This window comes from Onthophagus taurus, chromosome 1 (assembly GCF_036711975.1).
Source record: "Onthophagus taurus isolate NC chromosome 1, IU_Otau_3.0, whole genome shotgun sequence".
NCBI classification, from domain to species: Eukaryota; Metazoa; Arthropoda; class Insecta; order Coleoptera; family Scarabaeidae; genus Onthophagus; species Onthophagus taurus.
In genome coordinates, this window is record NC_091966.1 from 124,018 (window position 1) to 144,138 (window position 20,121).

At 32.6% G+C, this 20,121-nt stretch overlaps 2 protein-coding genes and 1 long non-coding RNA gene across 4 annotated transcripts in view; all 3 read right to left on the reverse strand.

Annotated features, from left to right (window-relative positions):
* Positions 1–67: 67 nt before the first annotated feature.
* LOC111415579 (peroxisomal acyl-coenzyme A oxidase 3-like) lies at positions 68–5,097 on the reverse strand. Its single transcript, XM_023047325.2, has 6 exons — positions 4,953–5,097; positions 4,365–4,516; positions 4,004–4,312; positions 1,018–1,855; positions 732–965; positions 68–674 (listed from the first exon to the last, which is right to left on the reverse strand). Exons 2-6 carry the CDS (start codon positions 4,494–4,496, stop codon positions 121–123), a joined length of 2,067 nt encoding a protein of 688 aa, XP_022903093.1. The 5' UTR covers positions 4,497–4,516; positions 4,953–5,097; the 3' UTR covers positions 68–120.
* Positions 5,098–6,075: 978 nt separating this feature from the next.
* Positions 6,076–20,121, reverse strand: part of LOC111415572 (diuretic hormone receptor-like) — an 83,134-nt gene continuing 69,088 nt past the window's right edge. Inside the window, exon 10 of one of the 2 annotated variants that reach the window (XM_023047306.2) lies at positions 6,076–14,900. In XM_023047306.2, coding sequence (XP_022903074.1) covers positions 14,741–14,900 — 160 coding nt within the window. In that variant the 3' untranslated portion in view covers positions 6,076–14,740. Of the gene's footprint in view, positions 14,901–15,762; positions 16,091–20,121 lie in introns of those variants that run through there. The other variant, XM_023047307.2, reaches the window with a different exon arrangement.
* Positions 16,099–20,095, reverse strand: LOC111421676 (uncharacterized). Its single transcript, XR_011642417.1, has 4 exons — positions 19,945–20,095; positions 19,818–19,890; positions 19,422–19,749; positions 16,099–19,361 (listed from the first exon to the last, which is right to left on the reverse strand). It is a non-coding gene; the product is annotated as an uncharacterized lncRNA (long non-coding RNA).

Below are 20,121 nucleotides of genomic sequence, written 5' to 3' on the forward strand. Positions count from 1 at the left end.
TGCTTGTAACCTAAACATGTTTTTGTATACATAGGTGGTTTTCTAGTTATTATTCATAATGCCGAAATTTTTGGTTAAAAAAAAGTTTATTAAATTTCTATTACATCGTTTTTGTTTAATTTAAAGATTTGATTTGATATAATTTCTATTAATAACCTCTTCCCACCAAACAGGTCTGGACATATTTCCTGGAGATCTCATGAAACTATTGTATAGATGTCGATAAACTTGTCCATCAGAATGTCCAATAACAGACTTCAAAGCGAAATCGGGCGGTGCAATAACATCCACTAAGGATACTGCATCACGTTTGAGTTGTTTGCACAAATCTAAGATTCCCTCTTGTATTAAAGTAACAGGTTCAGAACCGGAAACAAATCCACCTTGATAAAGTGTCGATAAAAAGTGTTTTTCCAAATTATAGAGACCATATAAAGAAGTTAATTTAATCAAAACGTCCGTTATCGAAGCATCCGGCGCTTCTAACGCTTTCTTTTTCATTTGTATTAAAGTGTAATGTTGAATGTAAGCAATACCCAAACTTCTTGAGTAGAAAATTTGACTTTCATTTCTTGCAGTAAAGGAATCTAACCCTTGATTTTTTAAATTTTGTAATCTTTCAGCTGTAGCTTTAATCAAATATACAATAACCCATTTGAAAACATCGTTTATATCTGAAAAAAAGTACTTTAAAGTGATTGTTACAAATAAATAATTTAAATAATTATTACAGTCCACGTTGGTGGTGTTTTTAATTGAAGTTGCGGTCCATTTTCGATTTAAAATTTCCAAACCATTATTGAGGAAATCCATGGAATACAACGGGGATATTATTGGAATTCTTTTTTGAATGTTAGGCCAGAGTTTGATTAAAATATTTGAAGCTTGTTGGATCAAAACGTGATTTTCACCATCGTAGGTCATATTGGGGTCATTTTCATTTCTTAAATCGGATATTCCCGACGCTAAAAAAAATTTTTAAACTGTTTTTTCATTAAGAATAACAAAGAAATAAACCTTTAAGGTAACCATGTCCAGCACAAGCTTCGCGGCTTTCTTGGATAGCATCTCTTGCGCACCACCCAGAAATCGATTTAGCAGCTGTTGATAAAGCATGAATTTCCATCATTAATTCATATTCAATTTCTTTTTGATTATTTCCATTGTATACTTCCATGACTTCGATGTTCAAGACTTTCGATAAGATTTTCATAGCAAAAGCGGTTGCTAGATGAGGAATCAATCGGTGTTGATGCAATTGGTATTCTATTACGGACATTTCTGGACCATCTTCAGGTCCGAACTGTTTTCTGACAGCACCGTAACGAATCGCAATGGAAATCGCCTTTATAAGATAACTACTGGCGACATTAACAACGCCAAATCTCATCCCGACCAAATTACTTAGTGTCGCAGCCATCATTTGGGTTGGATCTTTGGCCGAAAAGACGTATTCCCCAGAATCGGTTACATCAGCATATTTATTGAGAAGACTATCTTTGGGAAGACGGTAATTATCGAAAATAACGAAACCGTTATCTATTCCGTTTAATCCAGCCTTTTCACCCAAATCGCCGATGGTTACTCCAGAGTAAGGTTGTAAAGTGTTTGGATTTCTTAGAGGAACCAAGAAGCAGTGAATTCCTTGTTGGGTCCCATCGGGTGTTATTAATTGAGCGAAGATTATTGATAAAGTTGCACATTGTGCCAGTCCACCACACCAACATTTTGCAGCTTCAAAATCTGGTGTTTGTAAAATAAATTCTTTCGTTTCAGGATCATAAGTTGCCGTGGTTCTTATACCGCGAGTGTTTGTTCCATGACTAATTTCAGTTAAACAAAATGTTCCAATATGCTGTAAACAAACAAATGTTAAAGAAAAAAATTATGAGAAAAAAGTTATGTGTTTTTGAGTAATTCGTAAAATTAGAACAAGCAAATATACAGGGTGTATCTGAATGACATGCCCAAACTTCAGGGGGTGATTCTTTAGGCAATTTTAAGGGTACTTTGATATATAAACCATGGGCGACTTGGGCTCCCCTAAGGAGCTACACCCTTCCAAAAATGGCGGAAAATTTTGGTTTAATTTTTTTTTCTCAAAAACCATAAACGCTAGGACAACGAAATTTGGGGAATATGTTTAACTGGTAGTAGAGCACGTTTTCACCCTATTTGTACTTTCAACCTATCCTTCTAAACTACTAAACGTAACCACTCCCTTTACATTTTTGCTAAAATTTTTTTATGTACAGGGTAAATACATTAAAAAAAATTACATAGGTAGATGAAAGTATCCTAAAACTTTTTTGTCTCTCTAAAATTTTTCCAAAAACGACTAATTTTTGAGAAAAAAAATAATAAAGCAAACATTGCCCGTTCAACAACCGGGTTGTCGATCAAAAGTTGGAATGAATTTTTAATGAAAAAATCTTAGTAGGCTTTGCAATCTTTGTCAGAAATATTTTTGACGTTTAAATGTCAATGGTTTTCTTACTATTATTATTGTTTTTCAAATTAATTTATAAATAAAGTTCTACCGCATTTACGCTCGTTCACTCGACGCCGACGTTTCAAAATTTTAAATAAAACAATAATAACAGTAAGAAAACCACTGATATTTAAACATCAAAAATATTTCTGACAAAGATTGCTAAGCCTGCTAAGATCTTTTCTTTAAAAATTCATTTCAACTTTCGATTAACAACGCTACAGCTTAACAGTTAGTGTCTGCTTAATTAATTTTTTTCTCAGAAACTATTAACTTTTCGAAGAACATCAGAGAGGAAAAAAAGTTTTTGAATATTTTCGTCTATCTAAATAAAATATTTCCAATGTATTTATCATCGTCATAAAAAAGATCTAGACAAAAAGTGAACGGGGATGGTTATGTTTAGTAACTTAGAAGGGAAGATTGAAAGTACAAATAGGCTCGAAACATGTCCTATTATAAGCTAAACATATTTCCCAAATTTCATTTTCTTGGTGCTAATGGTTTTCGGGAAAAATAAAGTAAACCAAAATTTTTCGCCATTTTTGAAGGGGCGTAGCTCCGCAGGGGAGTCGAAATCGCTGATAGTTTATATGAGAAAGTATCCTTAAAATTGCCTAAAGAATTACCCCCTGAAGTGTGGGCACGTCATTCAGATACACCATGTATATTTCGTTTAATAGATTATCGGTGTTATTTTTAGATTGTTTATATTGAGCGGATATTTTAAGCAACAACTCTAAAAGCCAAAAACCCATAATTTGTTATACATATAATACAGAACAAAATATCGAATAAATAAATGCTCATGGAAGTTCCACATTGGTGTCTTAACCAATGAAAATAGCTGAGGAAAAGAACTTCGACATTCTCAACATATAGGTGTAACATTCACATACAGGCTTTTGGGGATAAATACAACTTCAAAATAGTTATACGAAAAGGAGGAAATACGAAACACCTAAAGAACTCTCCGGTCAGTGTCGAAATCCCATCAAAAGCTGAACGTTGAAATCAGTAATATTAATTTGAAGATGACTTAAGATAGACAAAATTAGATGAAAAATGCGAATAAGTAGTGGAGACATTCATTTAGTAACCCGGACTTGAGATTGACATCAGAAATCAATCCACAGTGAAGTGCGCTGAAAAGCAGATGCGGAATAGTCAGCAAGGAAACAGGACACGGTAAATTAAACTAACAATAAGACAACACGCAGCAACTTCACCTTCGGTAGGAGCCGGATGGATTGATTAGCACAGTGAACATCGATGTCGAACAAATCACATTTTAAACAATTTAAATACTTCCTGTAACGTATTGAATGGAAAAGATTTAACTGAAACTGTTGCGCTTAACTAACTGAAAACTAAATTACAACTGAAATTCACTTAGATAGCGTTAAAAGCATTCGTTAATTGTTCGCTAAGATGTGCTTTTACTCCCCGGTTTCATTAACAAGATTATATGATATACAGCACTTTACGTTGTAATTAAGTGGTTACACTTACCCTTCCGGTTTGATAATCTTCTACATATTTTTGGTGTTTTTCTGTTCCTTGATTTACAATAGCAATTGAACATAAAGCTGTGTGAATGCCGATTTTTTGAGTAACCGCCGTGTCGATGTTTAATAACACATCTCCTGCATACATATATTTTGTGTCGTTGGTTATTGTTAGACTATCCATTTTAAGCCTATCGTATCTTTTAATAGCGTTAATTCTTTGCATGGTACGTTTTCTTACTTCGTCTAATGTTGGGGTTATAACTTCTGGTTGAAATATCGGTTCTACTGCTAGATCGTTGTAGAGATCTTCCTATATTTTGTAAAATCATAAAAAAATTGTTGTTTTAGGTTAATAATCTTACCATCAACTTTATTCCTTCTTCAGTGTCGAAATAAATCCTCATTTTTTTCCAATCAAACGATGCTTGATTTCGGTAGGCATCTAATGGTCCCTTTGGAAAATCCTTTAAAATTTTTATTCTATCGTTGTCCATTTTCGGAGTGTTAACTACAACTGAGCAGAATATTTTTGAGTTTGTCGATTAAGTTATAATGAATTATCTTATCTTATCGTGGTTGCTTAACTCATGGTCAGTTATTTTTAAGTAAATATGTGAAATAAATATGTTTTCTTAATTAATTCCTTTTTTTGGCAGATTGAGTGTAACTTGTAATGTTGCAAGAAATAATGAGTTACAATTGATTTTATTTTATAATTTTTTTATATTTAAGAAAATACATAACTGCTTTATCTTCACATTTTATAACCTTCTTGTATTTATGAATTATTGCTGAATCATTAATCTAATGTAGATAATTTAAAAATACGTATGAACTTTGTGTTTATAACTGTTTTAAAACGTAATCAATATTGCTCAATATTTTGACCTTATTTATTTTTAATAAATACATCACAAATTGTTTAATAGTTTTCAATTATTTAGACTCACCTTCTGTGTGGAGGTACTTTGGTCCCTGAAAGTACGCAATGCTGTGGTGATAAATTTCCAAGTTCACTATCGTGCAGTGCAGCCGGTGTATAATTTTACACCTTAACTTTAACCGTTTAAACTTAAATAAAATATCTAAACGATATGAGAATAACCACTAAATTAATTGATATTAATTTCTGTGGATAGCTGGTAACTATAAAATATAAAGGTCGCCGTTGATTTTGATATATTTATCAATACCAAATTATTCGAGCGGTAACAGAATCCAAAGCCATGGAAATGTACTTTAATATTATTTTATTATCACAGTAATTTATTTTATTTGGTTACCCAACTCGTCTTAATTAATGTATAACTTGCGCTTTACTGAATGTAATGCTAACGGTATTACAAATAAAAAGACAAGTTTGCCACGTTACGAATATAACGAAACTTCGTTTTCGGGTTGTACCGGGATAAAATACAGGAAAGACTAGCCCAAAAATCTCTGAAAATCTTATAATACCCTAAATAAAGTTTAACGGCAAGTTAAAAATGAAATAGATCCTTTGGAAAAAAGAAAAAAAGAAACCTAGAGCCAAAAGAAAAAAAAATGTTTTCAATGAACAATGAAAAATAAGAAAAATAGTGGTTCAACGATAAGTAACTGTTATAGTAGCTTCATTACTTGAAATTACTTAATATTAAGGAAAGTAAACATAAAAAATTGAACTGCAGTTCTTTTGGAGAGCATTCATATTTCAATGTTTCGATTCTTGGTGTTCATCAAGCATCACAATGTGTGTTTTTCATTATTCGCTCGGCCCAAGATGGTTTGCGGCCGAGGCTCAATTAATCATTATTTATCACCTGAAACTAGTTATTATATTGTGGGGCGTCAGCTTTATCCGATGAAGTTGTAGGTCTTTTGATTAATTAAGTCATGATCCCAATAACCTATATGAAATACGTACAAGAATACTTAAGTTGGACACTGTATATGTTTAATGTTTATTTATATGTCAAAAAAGAAGTTTTTGGACAGACGTCATACAAAATATATATTGTAATGTTTTTCCAAATGGACCGCAAATAGTCCCTCTTCTTTTGAAAAGAATTATTTTAATGAAAACAACATTACTAAATTTTATAATAATTTGTTTTTTTATTAAATTGAAAAAAATTTAAATATTTAAACAGAATTGTCGAATTATCTCAGGGTTAAGGCAGGTTCTGGTAATACTGTCAAGACAAACATGTACACAACTTAAGGTGCAATCAAATTGAGATGTTGTCGACAAAATTAACAAAATATACTGATTATATAAACAAATATTCTAAATTAGTTGATTCGAAGTAATATTTATCAACTCAGATATGTATAACAACTCGTCAAATATTAAATTAATTAGGAAATTGTAATAGTAATCTTAAAAATTATATTGAATTTATCAAGAACTTCTCTTATTGAAGGTAAGAAGAGTTTTTTTCTTTAAAAAATGTATCAACAAAAACAATAAATTACAAAAAAAAAAAATAACTTAGCCAATTTGTTTCTATGGGAACCTTGGAGGTCAAACTCAGAATAATATTTTCTTCGTGACAGGTGATGGTTGGCTTCAGGATTGAGAACCAATTTTTCTCTTCACTAGTGATGATGGTTTCTACCAGAAACGGAACCAATTGCTTTACTTGATCAGGAGCGAATTTAATCGTTTCTTCGAAATTATTGAACAGGAACGGATATTCTTCTTTAATAGGAACAAGATGAATTGTTTTTTTTCAGAGTTAAACAGGAACGGATATATTTTTTTAAACTCGTTAACACGTTGATTTAAATAATTTTCAGCAGAGCAAAAAAAAATGTGTGTGTTTCTTTAGACAACAGGAAGCACACTCTTTTTGTTGATAAATTCCGTTTTTCGGATGTTAAATTTCCAAATAACCTCTCCTGATTGGTTAAATTTATGGATTTGGAATTTGTGTCTTAGTTTTTTCAATGTAGCCAACTTTGACATTTGAAATGTCTCTAATTCAATTTGTCAAATTATTATTTAAATTTTTAAAATTATTTATAATTATGCGTGATATTTCGTAATTTTAATGCTCTTTTAAAACAATTTTCAAATATCCATTCATTTTCTTCTGATCTCAACTATAAATTTTCCAATATGTTCAAATTAATTTTGTAAATTTTCATCCAAATTTCATTATTCCATACAAATATTAATTATTTTCTTTGTTAACCATGTTAAGTTTATCGTTCTAAATAGGTATGATCCGGGTAGATAAAGATTTAAATAAATAATTTTGAAAAATTTAAATTGAGGTTATCTTATATCGAATCTTTAAAATTACTTCGCATCGACTTTACAAGTGATAGTTTAGGATTAGAACATTAAAGAACAATAAAATGTACCGAAATTCACTAGTGTATAGTATATAACATTATTTTATAATTGTTTAAAAAAAACTCTTCTACGATCAATACGATAATCAAACAAGACTAAACTGCTGGTAATGGTTATTATTACAATATGTATACTTCAACAATGAGTATCTAAAACAGTAACTTAACTAATACAGTTCGGTCATACGGTGGACATTACTTAGGAATTCTTCTACCGAGTAAAAGGCCTCAGACACCAAAACAAAAAAAAAATGTAAGTACATGACAAATGAGCTCAGTAGGTATCGCTACCATCTGCTACGGCCTTCACCGGTCAAGATAGATTTGCCAAGCTGTAACTGTCGATACACGTGGAACGAGATTTTGAGGGTCGAGTTGGAATATTAAGTGCAAAGAAATAAGTGCAGACGATGGAAAACATATTCTCATGCAACGTCTTCGTAACACCATGTTTCAATCTTATATTAGGAACAGTGTTGTTAAATAACCGGGGTATTTATTGTCAAGGGAAAATTCCCTGGAAATATACCCAGGGGTATTTACCCAAGATGGGTATTTAAAGGTATCTATAAAATTTAAAAACAGTACAAAGACTACTAAAAAATAAACAAGTTTAATTCAAAAATAAAAGTTGTACATTAATAAAAAGTAATAACAATGGTTATTTATACAAAAACTCATACAAATAAAACAATAAACGAATAATAATATGTTAAGTTTTAATCATAAACTTGATCTAATCTAAATTACGACAGAATCGTCTGATGATTGATAGTACGTCTTCGATCGTTGACAATTTCTCGTCTTCAACGTCCATTTCATCATTTTACTTGTATCACTTTTATACGTACTGTTTGGGTATTTACTCCGGTCCAGGGTAAATACTCAGATAAATAACCATTTTATAAATACCTACCCGACGGGTATTTACCCAGCGCCCATCACTGATTAGAAATAAGTATAAGAGAACCTTTAACATCGATCTTTTAGAATAGTTGACTTTTGAAAAGAACTGATTACATATTGAAGTTTATATCATAACATATTACGTTTTCTAAAATCTCATTATTAGTAAATGATGAAATATTATTACCGTGGGAGAACAATAGGATGTTTGCAAATATACACAATGTGCTGGAAAGCTTCTAGACTAACATATTACCAGACGCATCAAACGAGGATACAAGCCCTCTCACAACATAATTTTCAACCATTGTCCGTTGTAAATTAATTAATTTTCAGGTTGTAAATTCATTACTCATCCCTCAACTAAGCTGGTGCATTTGTGAGACTATGAAAATTCCCTCTTTTTTCTTCCTCCTTTTTGTTTCATTTTGAAGAACAATTTCGAAGGGTCAAGTCGGACTATTTACTTTATTTTTTTTAACTTGGTAGTTCGAAAACAAAATGTTATTATCCCGGAAACTTTTTCGAAAGGCCTCTAAGATTAACCTTTATTTATTTAATTATTTGGTTAGTATTTACTAACCTTTTCTTTCTTAGTTCGCTTTAATGGGATGACGCAGAATGTTCGTACGATTTCTGTAACTTTGTGTTCTATAAGGAAAGGCTTCCTTAATATCATTAGAGTTACCCTCTTGACGTTGTCGTCACGTCTTACTTACGGGATCACTCGTATTTTCCTCAGTGGTACAAAATCGAATCAAACTCCTTTCAATTACGTTACACAGAGACATTTATTTCGAGTTTCTTTTTTCGATCGGCGTACACCGAAAATATCACACATATAAATCCGTTATTATTAATTAAATTTTAATTTTTTACAATTTTTTTTTAATGGAAATTTTTGGGAAGGTACAAATACAAAAATATCGATATTGCCTACTTATAATATTAAGCTATATTTACAAGATATTTTATAAATTTTGGAATTAACTAATGCGAAGTTAACCCCTATAACAAGAGAACCTCTGAACAGTTTCAACCTATTTTGGTAAACAATATCTCATTTCAAAGCTTAATCATTGGCCAATACGAAATTGTATAGTAGAGTAAGTGAAATTGTATAGTGAGAAAGTACACGGAATTAACTCAAAAATGACTTTTCTCGATAATTATGCATCTAAGATAATATTGCTCGATAATGAGCAATAGTGTAAAAGAGCAATAATGCTAAGAATAATATTTTCCACAACTTTTATACTAAAACTTTTTTTGTATGGCTATGGCAAATCGAATGACGTATAGATCTTGATTATTAAGTACGTACATCGTTTACGAATTATGACCACCTAAAAAAATAATAATTTTGGTGTTATTATGGTGTACTTTCGCAATATTTTCGCGTTTTAGCGAAATTCGAATCAGGCATTTCGACTTTCGTAGTGGCAAAGGATTAAGCTATTTCGAATCAGGTATTGTTCATCGAATTCGGTTGAGGGTTCTCTTGTTATAATCAAAACACTATACATGTAATCTTTTGCATAGGTTTGGAATTAACATAAATATAAAAAAATATATTAAAATTAAGTTAAATTAATTTAAAAATTACTTTTTGGTATATTATTATTATTAATACTAAGAAAAGTACTAACAAAAATATGTGAAATTTTTTAATGAATTAGAAATGCATGCAATGATAATAATCTTCCACTGTCAATTTCGCTTGCAGATCGTGTTATTCAATCATAATTAGAATCACACAAGTAGAATTCTATACACACATCGTGTTATTTCGACATAGTCAACTCCCGGAGTGACGTGGTAACGTGACATCGTTGGTAATTACGTTGGGAATCGACCAGATTTTCTAGTTCGGACACGATTCGAAACGTCCAACGGAAAATTAACTTGTCATAACGTGTTTTGAAGACTACCAAAAATAAATAAATCTTTCGTGTATACATTTGAGAAAATAATTATATCTCTGATATGACAATCTTCAATATTTACATATTTGCAGCGAGTTGTTACCCTGTGCGGTCGCGGACGATAAAGTAATAAATAAAATCTGATTTGAAAGAATCATCACGCGATGAAAATTGGTATATTACCAAGGGCTCTGTAGATCTCACGGAATTTCCGATACAAAATTGGAATAGTTGCACGATTTGGTTCAGTTGAGAACCAAACGACAGATACGCTTTTGTGTTTCGGGCTTTCCCCCCGTACGATATTGATTTTTGCATTCGCCGCTTCGTTGGCTTTTATAAGCCGATTGTGATTTTATTTTTCGATTTCACCTTTACCGTTTTATGAATAGCTGTTTGAAATTATCTACAGACACCAGACGATGATAATTGCCGGGAACAGATGAAACAATTCAATATATTATCAAATTGTATCAAGTTCGTACAGTTAATTGTACTGTTTCTAAAACAGATCTCGGTTTCGAAACTTCTAGAAATTAAACTGTTTAACGTCAACGACACGACTTTGTGCTTAATTACGGGAAAATTATAGCAATTACATTTGGAATTGACTGATACTGAATTTATATTTATTATTTTAGTTATAACTGATTGTATGTTTATATGTAGAGTGAGTCAGCAAGGATGACACTTTATCTTATCCTTGCGACGACAGCAACAAATTTACAGCAATTTTTACACGGTTTTTGTGGTTTTCTGGCAAAAAAGTGCTTGTGCAATCAAGTGATCGTTTGCTGTTATATACAGGGTGTCTCAGCAAGACCGGTCATTAGACGTTTCTGGGGTTCTGGCCAAACAAAAAATTTGAGAATGCAGACTTAAGTATTATCAATTACGTTCTCTTCATCTAAAATATTTTCAGATTTCTAGCACTTCCGGTTATACCGGAAGTCGCCACCTACTTTATTTTTTTAAATGGAACACCCTGTATATTTTTACACATTTGGATTTGTCTGTTTTGAACCAGCAATTCTCGAGTTATTCGAAATTTTCTAGAAAAATTTGCTCCAGCGGACATTTGTTCAAAAAATCATAGAACACTCAATTTTTGAGATATCAATTTAGGATTGAGAACATGCTTAAACAACATGATGGAGTATGTTTTGGTGCCGAGAACGGCTGTCTAAATCGTTTGGTCACTTTACTATGATACGTTAACTTTTCGAAATTTGGAAGCACCATAACTTCATTTTTTTAAATGGCACCCCCCATATTTTATTACTTAGTCGTCTTCGGCGTCTCATTTTACATCTTTTATATTCCATATGTCCTATGCCTAACATTAATAGTTTGAGAAATAATTAGGGTTTTTTGAAAAATGCTCACATATCATATGGATATTAACCTAGTGTGCCATGGAAAACAAATGTTTAATGATTTATTGATAAACGTCAAAGTCTAATTTAGGTTGTTTGATGCTTGTGACTCTAAAACCAGTTAAAATGGATATTAATAACGTAAATAATGTTTATACAAATGAAGAAATCCATAATTTATTTTTTGTGCACGAAAAGTGCGACAAAGTTCTTAGTAGAACTTAGAAGAAGAATAGAAGCAAATTTTTTGCATTTTGGATGAATTAATCACGTGTTACACTGAGCAAAAAATGTAGTAGATAATGCAACGGAAGAGGTGAATACCTTGGCTTATTTCGAGCCCAGTCCCAACACCTCAATTCGAGCTGCCAAAGAAGATTTGGGAATCATACTACGAACTTTGTCGCGCTTTTCATGCATAAAAAATAAATTAAGAATTTCTTGATTTGTGTAAATATTACTTTCGTTATTGTTATCGATTTTATCTCGTTTCAGTACTAATATTAAGGGACATAACAGATAATTATTAGGTCACATGCATCAAGTGACGTAAACAAGTGAGTCTTTGACAAGAACTCATTGAGAAGGCTTGTTTTTCATGGCACACTAGGCTAAATATCCATAATATGTGTGCATTTTTCAAAAAACCGTAATTATCTCCCAAACTATTAATATTAGGTATGGGCCATATCAGATATAAAAGATGTAGTATGAGACACCGAAGACGATTAAAAAAAAAAATATGGGGGTGCCATTTAAAAAAATGAAGTTATGGTACTTCCAAATTTTGAAAAGTTAACGTGCCATAGTAAAGTGATCAAACGTTCTAGACCGCAGTTCTCGGCACCAATACATACTCCATCATGTTGCTTAAGCATGTTCTCAATCCTAAATCAATATCCCAAAAATTGAGTGTTTTCTGATTTTTTGAACAAATGTCTGCTGGAGCAGATTTTTCTAGAAAAATTCGAATAACTCGAGAACGACCGAATCAAATTGCAAAAAGTAAAGTTATTTATAAACCTTGAAAACAGACAAATCCAAATATGTAAAAATATACAGGATATTCCGTTTAAAAAAATAAAGTTGGTGGCGACTTCCGGTATAACCGGAAGTGCAAGAAATCTGAAAATATTTTAGATGAAGAGATCGTAATTGATAATACTTAAGTCTGAATTCTCAAATTTTTATTTTCGCCAGAACCCCAGAAACGTCTGATGACCGGTCTCGCTGAGACACCCTGTATATGTATACCATCGCATAGAGTCTTGACCGTGTGAGTATAAATGAAAGTGGTGAAAAATTGGTGGAGTTTGTAGCCGTAGAAATAGACAGAGATGTGGTCCAGAAGGAATAGCGGTAGAGATGTTGAAAATGAAACAAACAATTTATTTGAAATAATAACACAATTATTTAATCAGTGCCCGAAAGGAGAAGAAGTTCCAATGCAATGGAAAGTACGGTAGTCCCTTCATTTACGCGGTTAAAGATTTAAGGTGGTTGATTCACTTTTATGCGGTTTTCTCACCAGAACTTTCAATATAATAAATTCTAAACGATCGAGAAAAGTGTTATCACTTTTACAAAAATGTGCGACCTGCATAAAAGAATGACTTTAGCAGAAGCAGCTAGAAAAAATAATGTTAACGAATCTTATATAAGAACTATTCGTGAAAATGAAGACAAAATTCGAAAAGTGTAAAATTTTCAGTTTGTGAATCTTCAAAATTTAGCAGATATTCTAGAAAAGGACCTATAGAAAAAATTGAAAACACGTTGATTTTACAGATTGAGGATCAAACTAAAAAAAGCCATTCTAAGCTCTAAACTCATTAGAGATAAAGCTACAAAGCTATATGACAATTTTATGAAATGTGTACACTCTTCATCAAATATTGAACAAAAACCATTTGTCGCAAGCAAGGGTTAGTTCGACAAATTTAAAATCGTCTCAGCCTTTACAATTTGAAATTGATGGAAATGTCTGCTTCAGCCGATCATGAGGAGACCAGAATTTCTTGAAAAAAAACAAATACTCTTAAGAGCTTTTATGTCCAGAAATGAGAATGTATCGTCAATCCACAAGAAAGGGGATAAGAAGATCTGTTGAGATTATAGAGGAATCTCGATGATCAGTATGCTCAGCAGACTGCCGCAAGTTATTATCCAGAAAGTGGTTGAATGGGGGCAAAAACACGTCGGTAAGGCTGCTTTTACAAAAAGAAATGGATTAAAAATTTCGTAGTTGGATTTAGATACCCAAAAGTGTGTCCTTTTCAAATTAATAAATTTTCTTTTTTAATTCGGTTTCATAAGGACTGTACAAGGCTTTATTTTCTTCCACTCTTGTTATCGACCGGAGCCAAAAGTTTTAGACGAAGGAAAGATCAGACTTTCTAGTGGTATATTTAATTTCGCTATCTTTAAAGACGACTAAGATATCGGCATGTGAAGTAGGTGGAAAAACAAGGGAAAAGTTTGTTGCTGTCGTCACACAAGATTTCAGCGTTGACTTCACCACTCTTTGACGAATATTTTACAGATAGAAAGTTCGAATTCAGGTAAATAACTCAATCATATTTTTTATATATTTTTAAATTTATTTATTAGTTTTCTTTTAGTTCAATATTTTCAATGTATATTTTCGTACAGACTCGTACTGAAATCGAATGCATTATTTTGAAGAAAACTTCAACTATACTTACTTAGATGGCTGTAGGGATGTAAAGAAACGGAGAAAGAGAAGGTTCGTCGAGTGCCGACGGGTAACGTAAGAATTTTTACGAGACAATTTGCGACTGTTCCCCTTTTGTCTCAGGGTGTGTAGGTATACCTTTTTTTACGATTTTCGCAGGACGTAAATTCACCTAAAATATTTCCTGACACGAACTAATGACAATAGAGGAGAAAATCTTTACTGAATGAGGCTGCTTTTGTCTGGTGTCGCGTGAAAACGTACATACATTACCATACATTATCACTATGTATGTTGTTTAAACTAAGTACCAAAATAGCAGTTTGCATAACAACTGCTTATTCAAGTCGACACGAAAAATTTTTTCAGATAAGTTTACTGATATTTACGGGTGTTAATCGTTTTTCTTTCTTGGTAGTCGGAGTTTTTCTTATCGACCCTGAGGGTTGGGTTCGCTTTTTTCTCTCAAAGCGGAGATCGGATGATAAAATTTTTTACACGTTACCGGTATAACTTTGTCTGGGGAGCTGGAGAAAAGGGCTCCTCTGGGAATGACTGCCGTTCGAAGATCTTCCCCCGTTTACGGTAACGACCGTTGTTGTCGTTACTTCTGAGGTACAGGATTCCCTCTTGTATAACGGCTGACAATACAGCCTGCAACCAAATTCAATTATAAGTTATAACTAGAAATCAATTGAAAAAAGAAAGTTCCAATATCAATCATAAAAATACTCTATACATATATTACTTAAATTAGTAAATGATACAACATTCTGAATTTATTTAAGGATTCTTGTTGAATAGTATAACAGTACGTTTGATTCTTTTTGTTGTAAAGTATTATTTATTTTATACACGAAACGACGCTCTTACAAAAAACTATTGATTGAGAGTAGCGTCTCAATTGTCAATAACAACCAAAACCAAAAGATTCTTGCCAAACACAAAAGCCAATTTACAAAAATAAGAAATACAATTTACAAAAATCACAACAATGGTTATAAGGGTCAAATGAAAACGTCGATACGTCACCCTATTTTTGTTTTTATCCCGGATCGAAATCTTTCCAGACTATCCAACCAACTATAACAGTTATTTATGACCAAACTTTGGCACAACTTCAAGTAGAATGGAATTAAGTCCATTATACTGATGTTAGTCAGAGCACTAACAATAACACTTTTATGGCTCAAGAAAGGCAATTATAATCATTAAAAAAACGAGGTTTTAATGAAATAAAAAAAAAGGTTTTGATTCAAAATATATGTTTGAGAAAAATTAAATTGTGTAAACTTAAACAAGATTTCCTGACCGAAAATTGTTCGCATTTTATGAAGTTCGAGAGTAGGTGAGAGGTGATACAGGGTTCAGGAGCGTCTTGGAGTTATTCAAACTCCAAATTACTTCTAAGTTTCAGAGTTGGAAAATTCAATAAACCATCCTTTCAGACAACAGGAGTTTTGGCTTAGCTTCTTCGCTTAAAGTTTTTTGGGTAGATGCAAAAACTCAACCAACGCTCTGTATGTAAATTTTTATTGAAAATACATCCTAAAAACTCTAACAAACTAATAAATATTTTGTACTTTTCTGTCTTTAATTTCTAATTTATAATAGTAATCTATAATTAATTAATTGCTTTAAATACGATAAAGAAATAAGCCATAACATCGGTTTACTTGCAAGTAGTGCTACTATTCAAAATTGTTTTTCTTCTCATGCAATAAAATTCATGCATAAAATTCATAAAATTCTTTCTTGTTTTGGCTTCTGGTTTTTAAGGGACCGGAACTTTGTCGTTTTGGAGATCAGGGTCGTCCATTGAGACTAACGTCCATTCCGTAGCCCTGCGAATGTAAAACATGCATCATGCCAAATGTACCCGTAAAATAAATACGCTAGAACATGCAAAAGCTAAATGGAAGGAAAATGTATTTGGTATATATTTGAGAATATGTATCTTTAAGCAGTGATTTCGTTGTTTTCCTCAGACCAAATTTTCTCATTGATTTTAAGTAGCATTTTGCGTTGTGAAATTCAAAAATTCTTTCTTACGTTATGTATAAGATAGAAACAGCAAACTTGGCGACTTTCGACTTGTTCGGGAGATATCATTTTTTTTAAATCACATAAAGATAAATTTTTTGTGACACTGTGATTTCAATAAAACTTACAATTAGTTTAATAATTAGACGGTGTAATTGTAGGACACTTTGTATATTGTAATTAGCCGTTAAAAATTTGAGAAAATTTAATGGCTTTGATAAGCCATTTCAGAATAAAATACAAAGACCGGAGTTGAAAAAGGTTTTGCTCTCTAGCGCTTTCTCTCAAGAATATTTTTCAAGTGGAATGAAACGTTCGCGATGAATAAGAATTTCGTCTAATTAAACTTGAAATTCCGTTAGGAATTCTAATGGATAAAAAACCAAAACTTTTGTTTATAACTTATTCAATTTTATTTTCTTTTGTTGGAATATAAATACAGAAAAGTTACGATTCGCTCACGTTGATATAAAGTTACGTCTCTTGAGTATAACCCCTAATCTCTTTTTTTGTGGATCTTGTAGACGTTAAATATTAAAAAATCAATAAAAAGTAGCCGATTAGACTTCATTCAGCTATTTGAAAACCATTTCCTTCAACTTCTTCTTCTCCTTGGAACTTCTTTTCGTAACGACGGTCTGGAAATGAGTTTTTTGTGGTCTTCGGGTGCCGTTCACTTGTTGGCGGTGGTCGTAAATCATGCGAATGACGTAACCCGTCCAGTTAAATGACCTACTTTCCGTTTCTTGTTTCCCTTCTTCGAACTTGAACCACCACCGAGTAAATTATACAAAATACTTGTACGAAATATCATTCACCCCTCTCTCGCACTTAATTAGAGGATCGAAGAAGACTTCAGGATAGTAATGTACATTAGGTACGGTTACTATAAATTGGGGATGCAATTAACTGAGCGAAATTCAGTTTGGAGAGGATGTGATGTTGAGGAAAGGATGAGAGTTGGAGAAATGTCTTGGGGGATGTTCGCGGAAGTTTCATGATATTGTCGGGAAGAAATTTAGAAACTAAGACGTGCGTTTGCGGCTGGGAATTTCTACGAAGGGGTTGGTTCGTTATTTAGTTAGGGTAAAGGTATGTTGCGAAAGGAGCGGAAACGCGAACGGAATTGCAAATGTGTGTTTCGAACCGTGCGTTTAGTGCGAGAAATGTATTTTGCTGTAAGAGTAATGAAACCAATTTACTGTTCGTTACTGATGCAATAAGAAAAATTTAATATCTCGGTGCACACTGCACAAGATGCGTTTTTTACGAGCAGTTTCTTGATTTTATATTTTAAGTTTGTTGTTCCAAAATTTCGATTTATATTTTCGTAATTTAAGTGTTATAAACTCTAAACTTTCATGCAGAAATAATGAACTTGGTAATGAAATCCTATTAAAACGCAATTATAGCAAGATTATAACAATTATAAAGGGGATTACATTTTATTTAAATTTAATGAACGTAATATTAATGAGTTTTATAAAAATGAAAATCTCAATTCAAAACTGCAACAGTTTACAAAATAAAGAAAAAAATGAAGTAGTAGTCTTCAAACATTTTTAATCGTTGTGTTAAAAATTTAATAATTTAATTCTTATTATTATGTTTGTATTTTTTCGTTTACGTGTTTTAGTTTTTCGTTTTCGTTGTCGTCCGTCTCGGTCTTTAAACTTGTATTGTCACCTCCTTTGTCTTCTTGTAGAAATAAATTCATTCGTGTACCAGTTTTTGTGTTTTTTCAATGAGTTCACCGAAAAGTTTCTATTTTCCAAAGATTTTCCTTAATTTCATAAACAGAAGTGTAAGTGTTTTTCCGAAAGAAAAACGTAAGACAGTTTAAGTTATTTTTCTTCAATTTCTTTATTTTGTTGAACAATTCGAACACGTTGTATTCGAAATCAATATAGTCGTATTTTATCGAGTTCATCTTTTATATACATAAAAGAAAATACATTGCACTTATTATAGGGTAAACATTAAATGAAAACATTAGGAACATTTGGAATATGCTTCTTACATACCCAAAGTGGGCCGTTCGGTCCCTACTTCTAATGCCTTTCGACCCATCAGCCTAACGTCATTTCTGCTGAAAACCCTTGAAAAAGTTCTGGAATGGTATATCCGTACGGTGCCATTGGTATCTGGTCCACTGAGTCGCCACCAGTATGCTTATCAAGCGAAAATCAGCAGAATTGGCTCTACACAACTTAGTTGGTAGAGTATCCAAGACGCTGCAGGATAAAGAAATCTTGGTTTGTGCGTTTCTGGATATAGAGGGAGCGTTCAACAACGCAATACCACAATCTCTTGAAAGAGCTGCTCTTGACAGGGGAGTGGAAGCAACTATAGCGGGTTGGATCCGCAATATGCTAGATAGTAGAATAGTTTCTACTTCACTCCACGGTGATACGATACGCTTCAGGCCGGGAGGTGGCTGCCCGCAGGGAGGGGTGTTATCTCCCCTGCTTTGGTCCCTCCTCGCTGACGATCTGATTGCGATAGTCGAAGCCGTTGGTGTGGAAATACAAGCTTATGCTGATGACATTGTCGTTATGGTCAAAGGAACCTGTTTGCCGAGGATATCTAAAGTCCTCCAGGTGACCCTAGATACCATTTTCGCTTGGTGTAAGGGAGAGAACCTCTCAATAAACCCGCAAAAGACAATTGTTGTGCCCTTCACCAGGAAGCGAAAGTTGGATGGACTAATCCGCCCAACTATCCAAGGTGAAGAAATTCCTTTCTCAAAGGAAGTCAAATATCTAGGAGTAATCCTAGACAAAACCCTGTCATGGAATGGACATTTGCAGGGAGTTTTGCACAAAGCTAGACTATCCTTGTGGACTTGTCGCAGTCTTTGTGGAAAAAGTTGGGGTCTTACCCCTGAAAGACTGTACTGGCTCTATGTGACTGTGGTTAGACCTATGATCACATACGGAGCAGCAGCCTGGTATAGGAAATATATAGAAGAAAAACAACTTGTGTTTGCATTGAACGATGACAATTTATTTATTTATAAAATCGGTGCTACAGACTGTTTCGGCTACTTCGTGTAACCGTCCTCAGGCACGACTAAAATTTAAGGAAATAACATTACTAATACTGACTTAAACAAGTAGGGAAATTGAATACCGTCAAATGTTAACACTCCATCTTAAAGGGTTCACACATTTTCTTGGGAGTTACATTGGGTTTTAGAAGCATCGTTCAGCATTCTTCGAAAATCATCAAATGTTGATTAATTAAACTCCAAATCTTGACTAAATTTTCTTTAAAACTTTTTGAATTTAATTGTGAAATTGAAAGTATTCAGTGAAAAAGAAAAATTTTTGAAATATAAGCCGAAACATTTGAAAAGTTATTAAAATTTCCAAAATTCCTAAAAAATCATCCTTGAAATATTAACCATCCAAGACATTACGAAGATAAAACATTAATTAGTTTTACAAAATTGAAAAAACTGTAAAAAACCGTTAAAAGAAAATTATTTATAGGTTATATGACTTTGCAAAAAATGGCGTCACTTACATCGTGTTCATTCAGTGCAAAAAACTATTTTCTTAATATTTTATAGTGGCATGTAATGTAAACTGCCTTCAAACTGTTGAAAAATACAAAAATCAATTAAACTGACAAAAAATCTGAATATTCCTACCTTAAAATTTATTCTAAAAATAACTATAAAATTTGAGTCTCTTCCCCTATGAGAGTTCGGTGCAGACTGCACTTACAAGGTCTCGGATTGCGCATGACGAATCGGGTCGGTTTGCGGGCGGGAGTTTTCAATAAATTTCAAGAAGTATCTGTGATCGCTAAATTCTATGTTATCGTT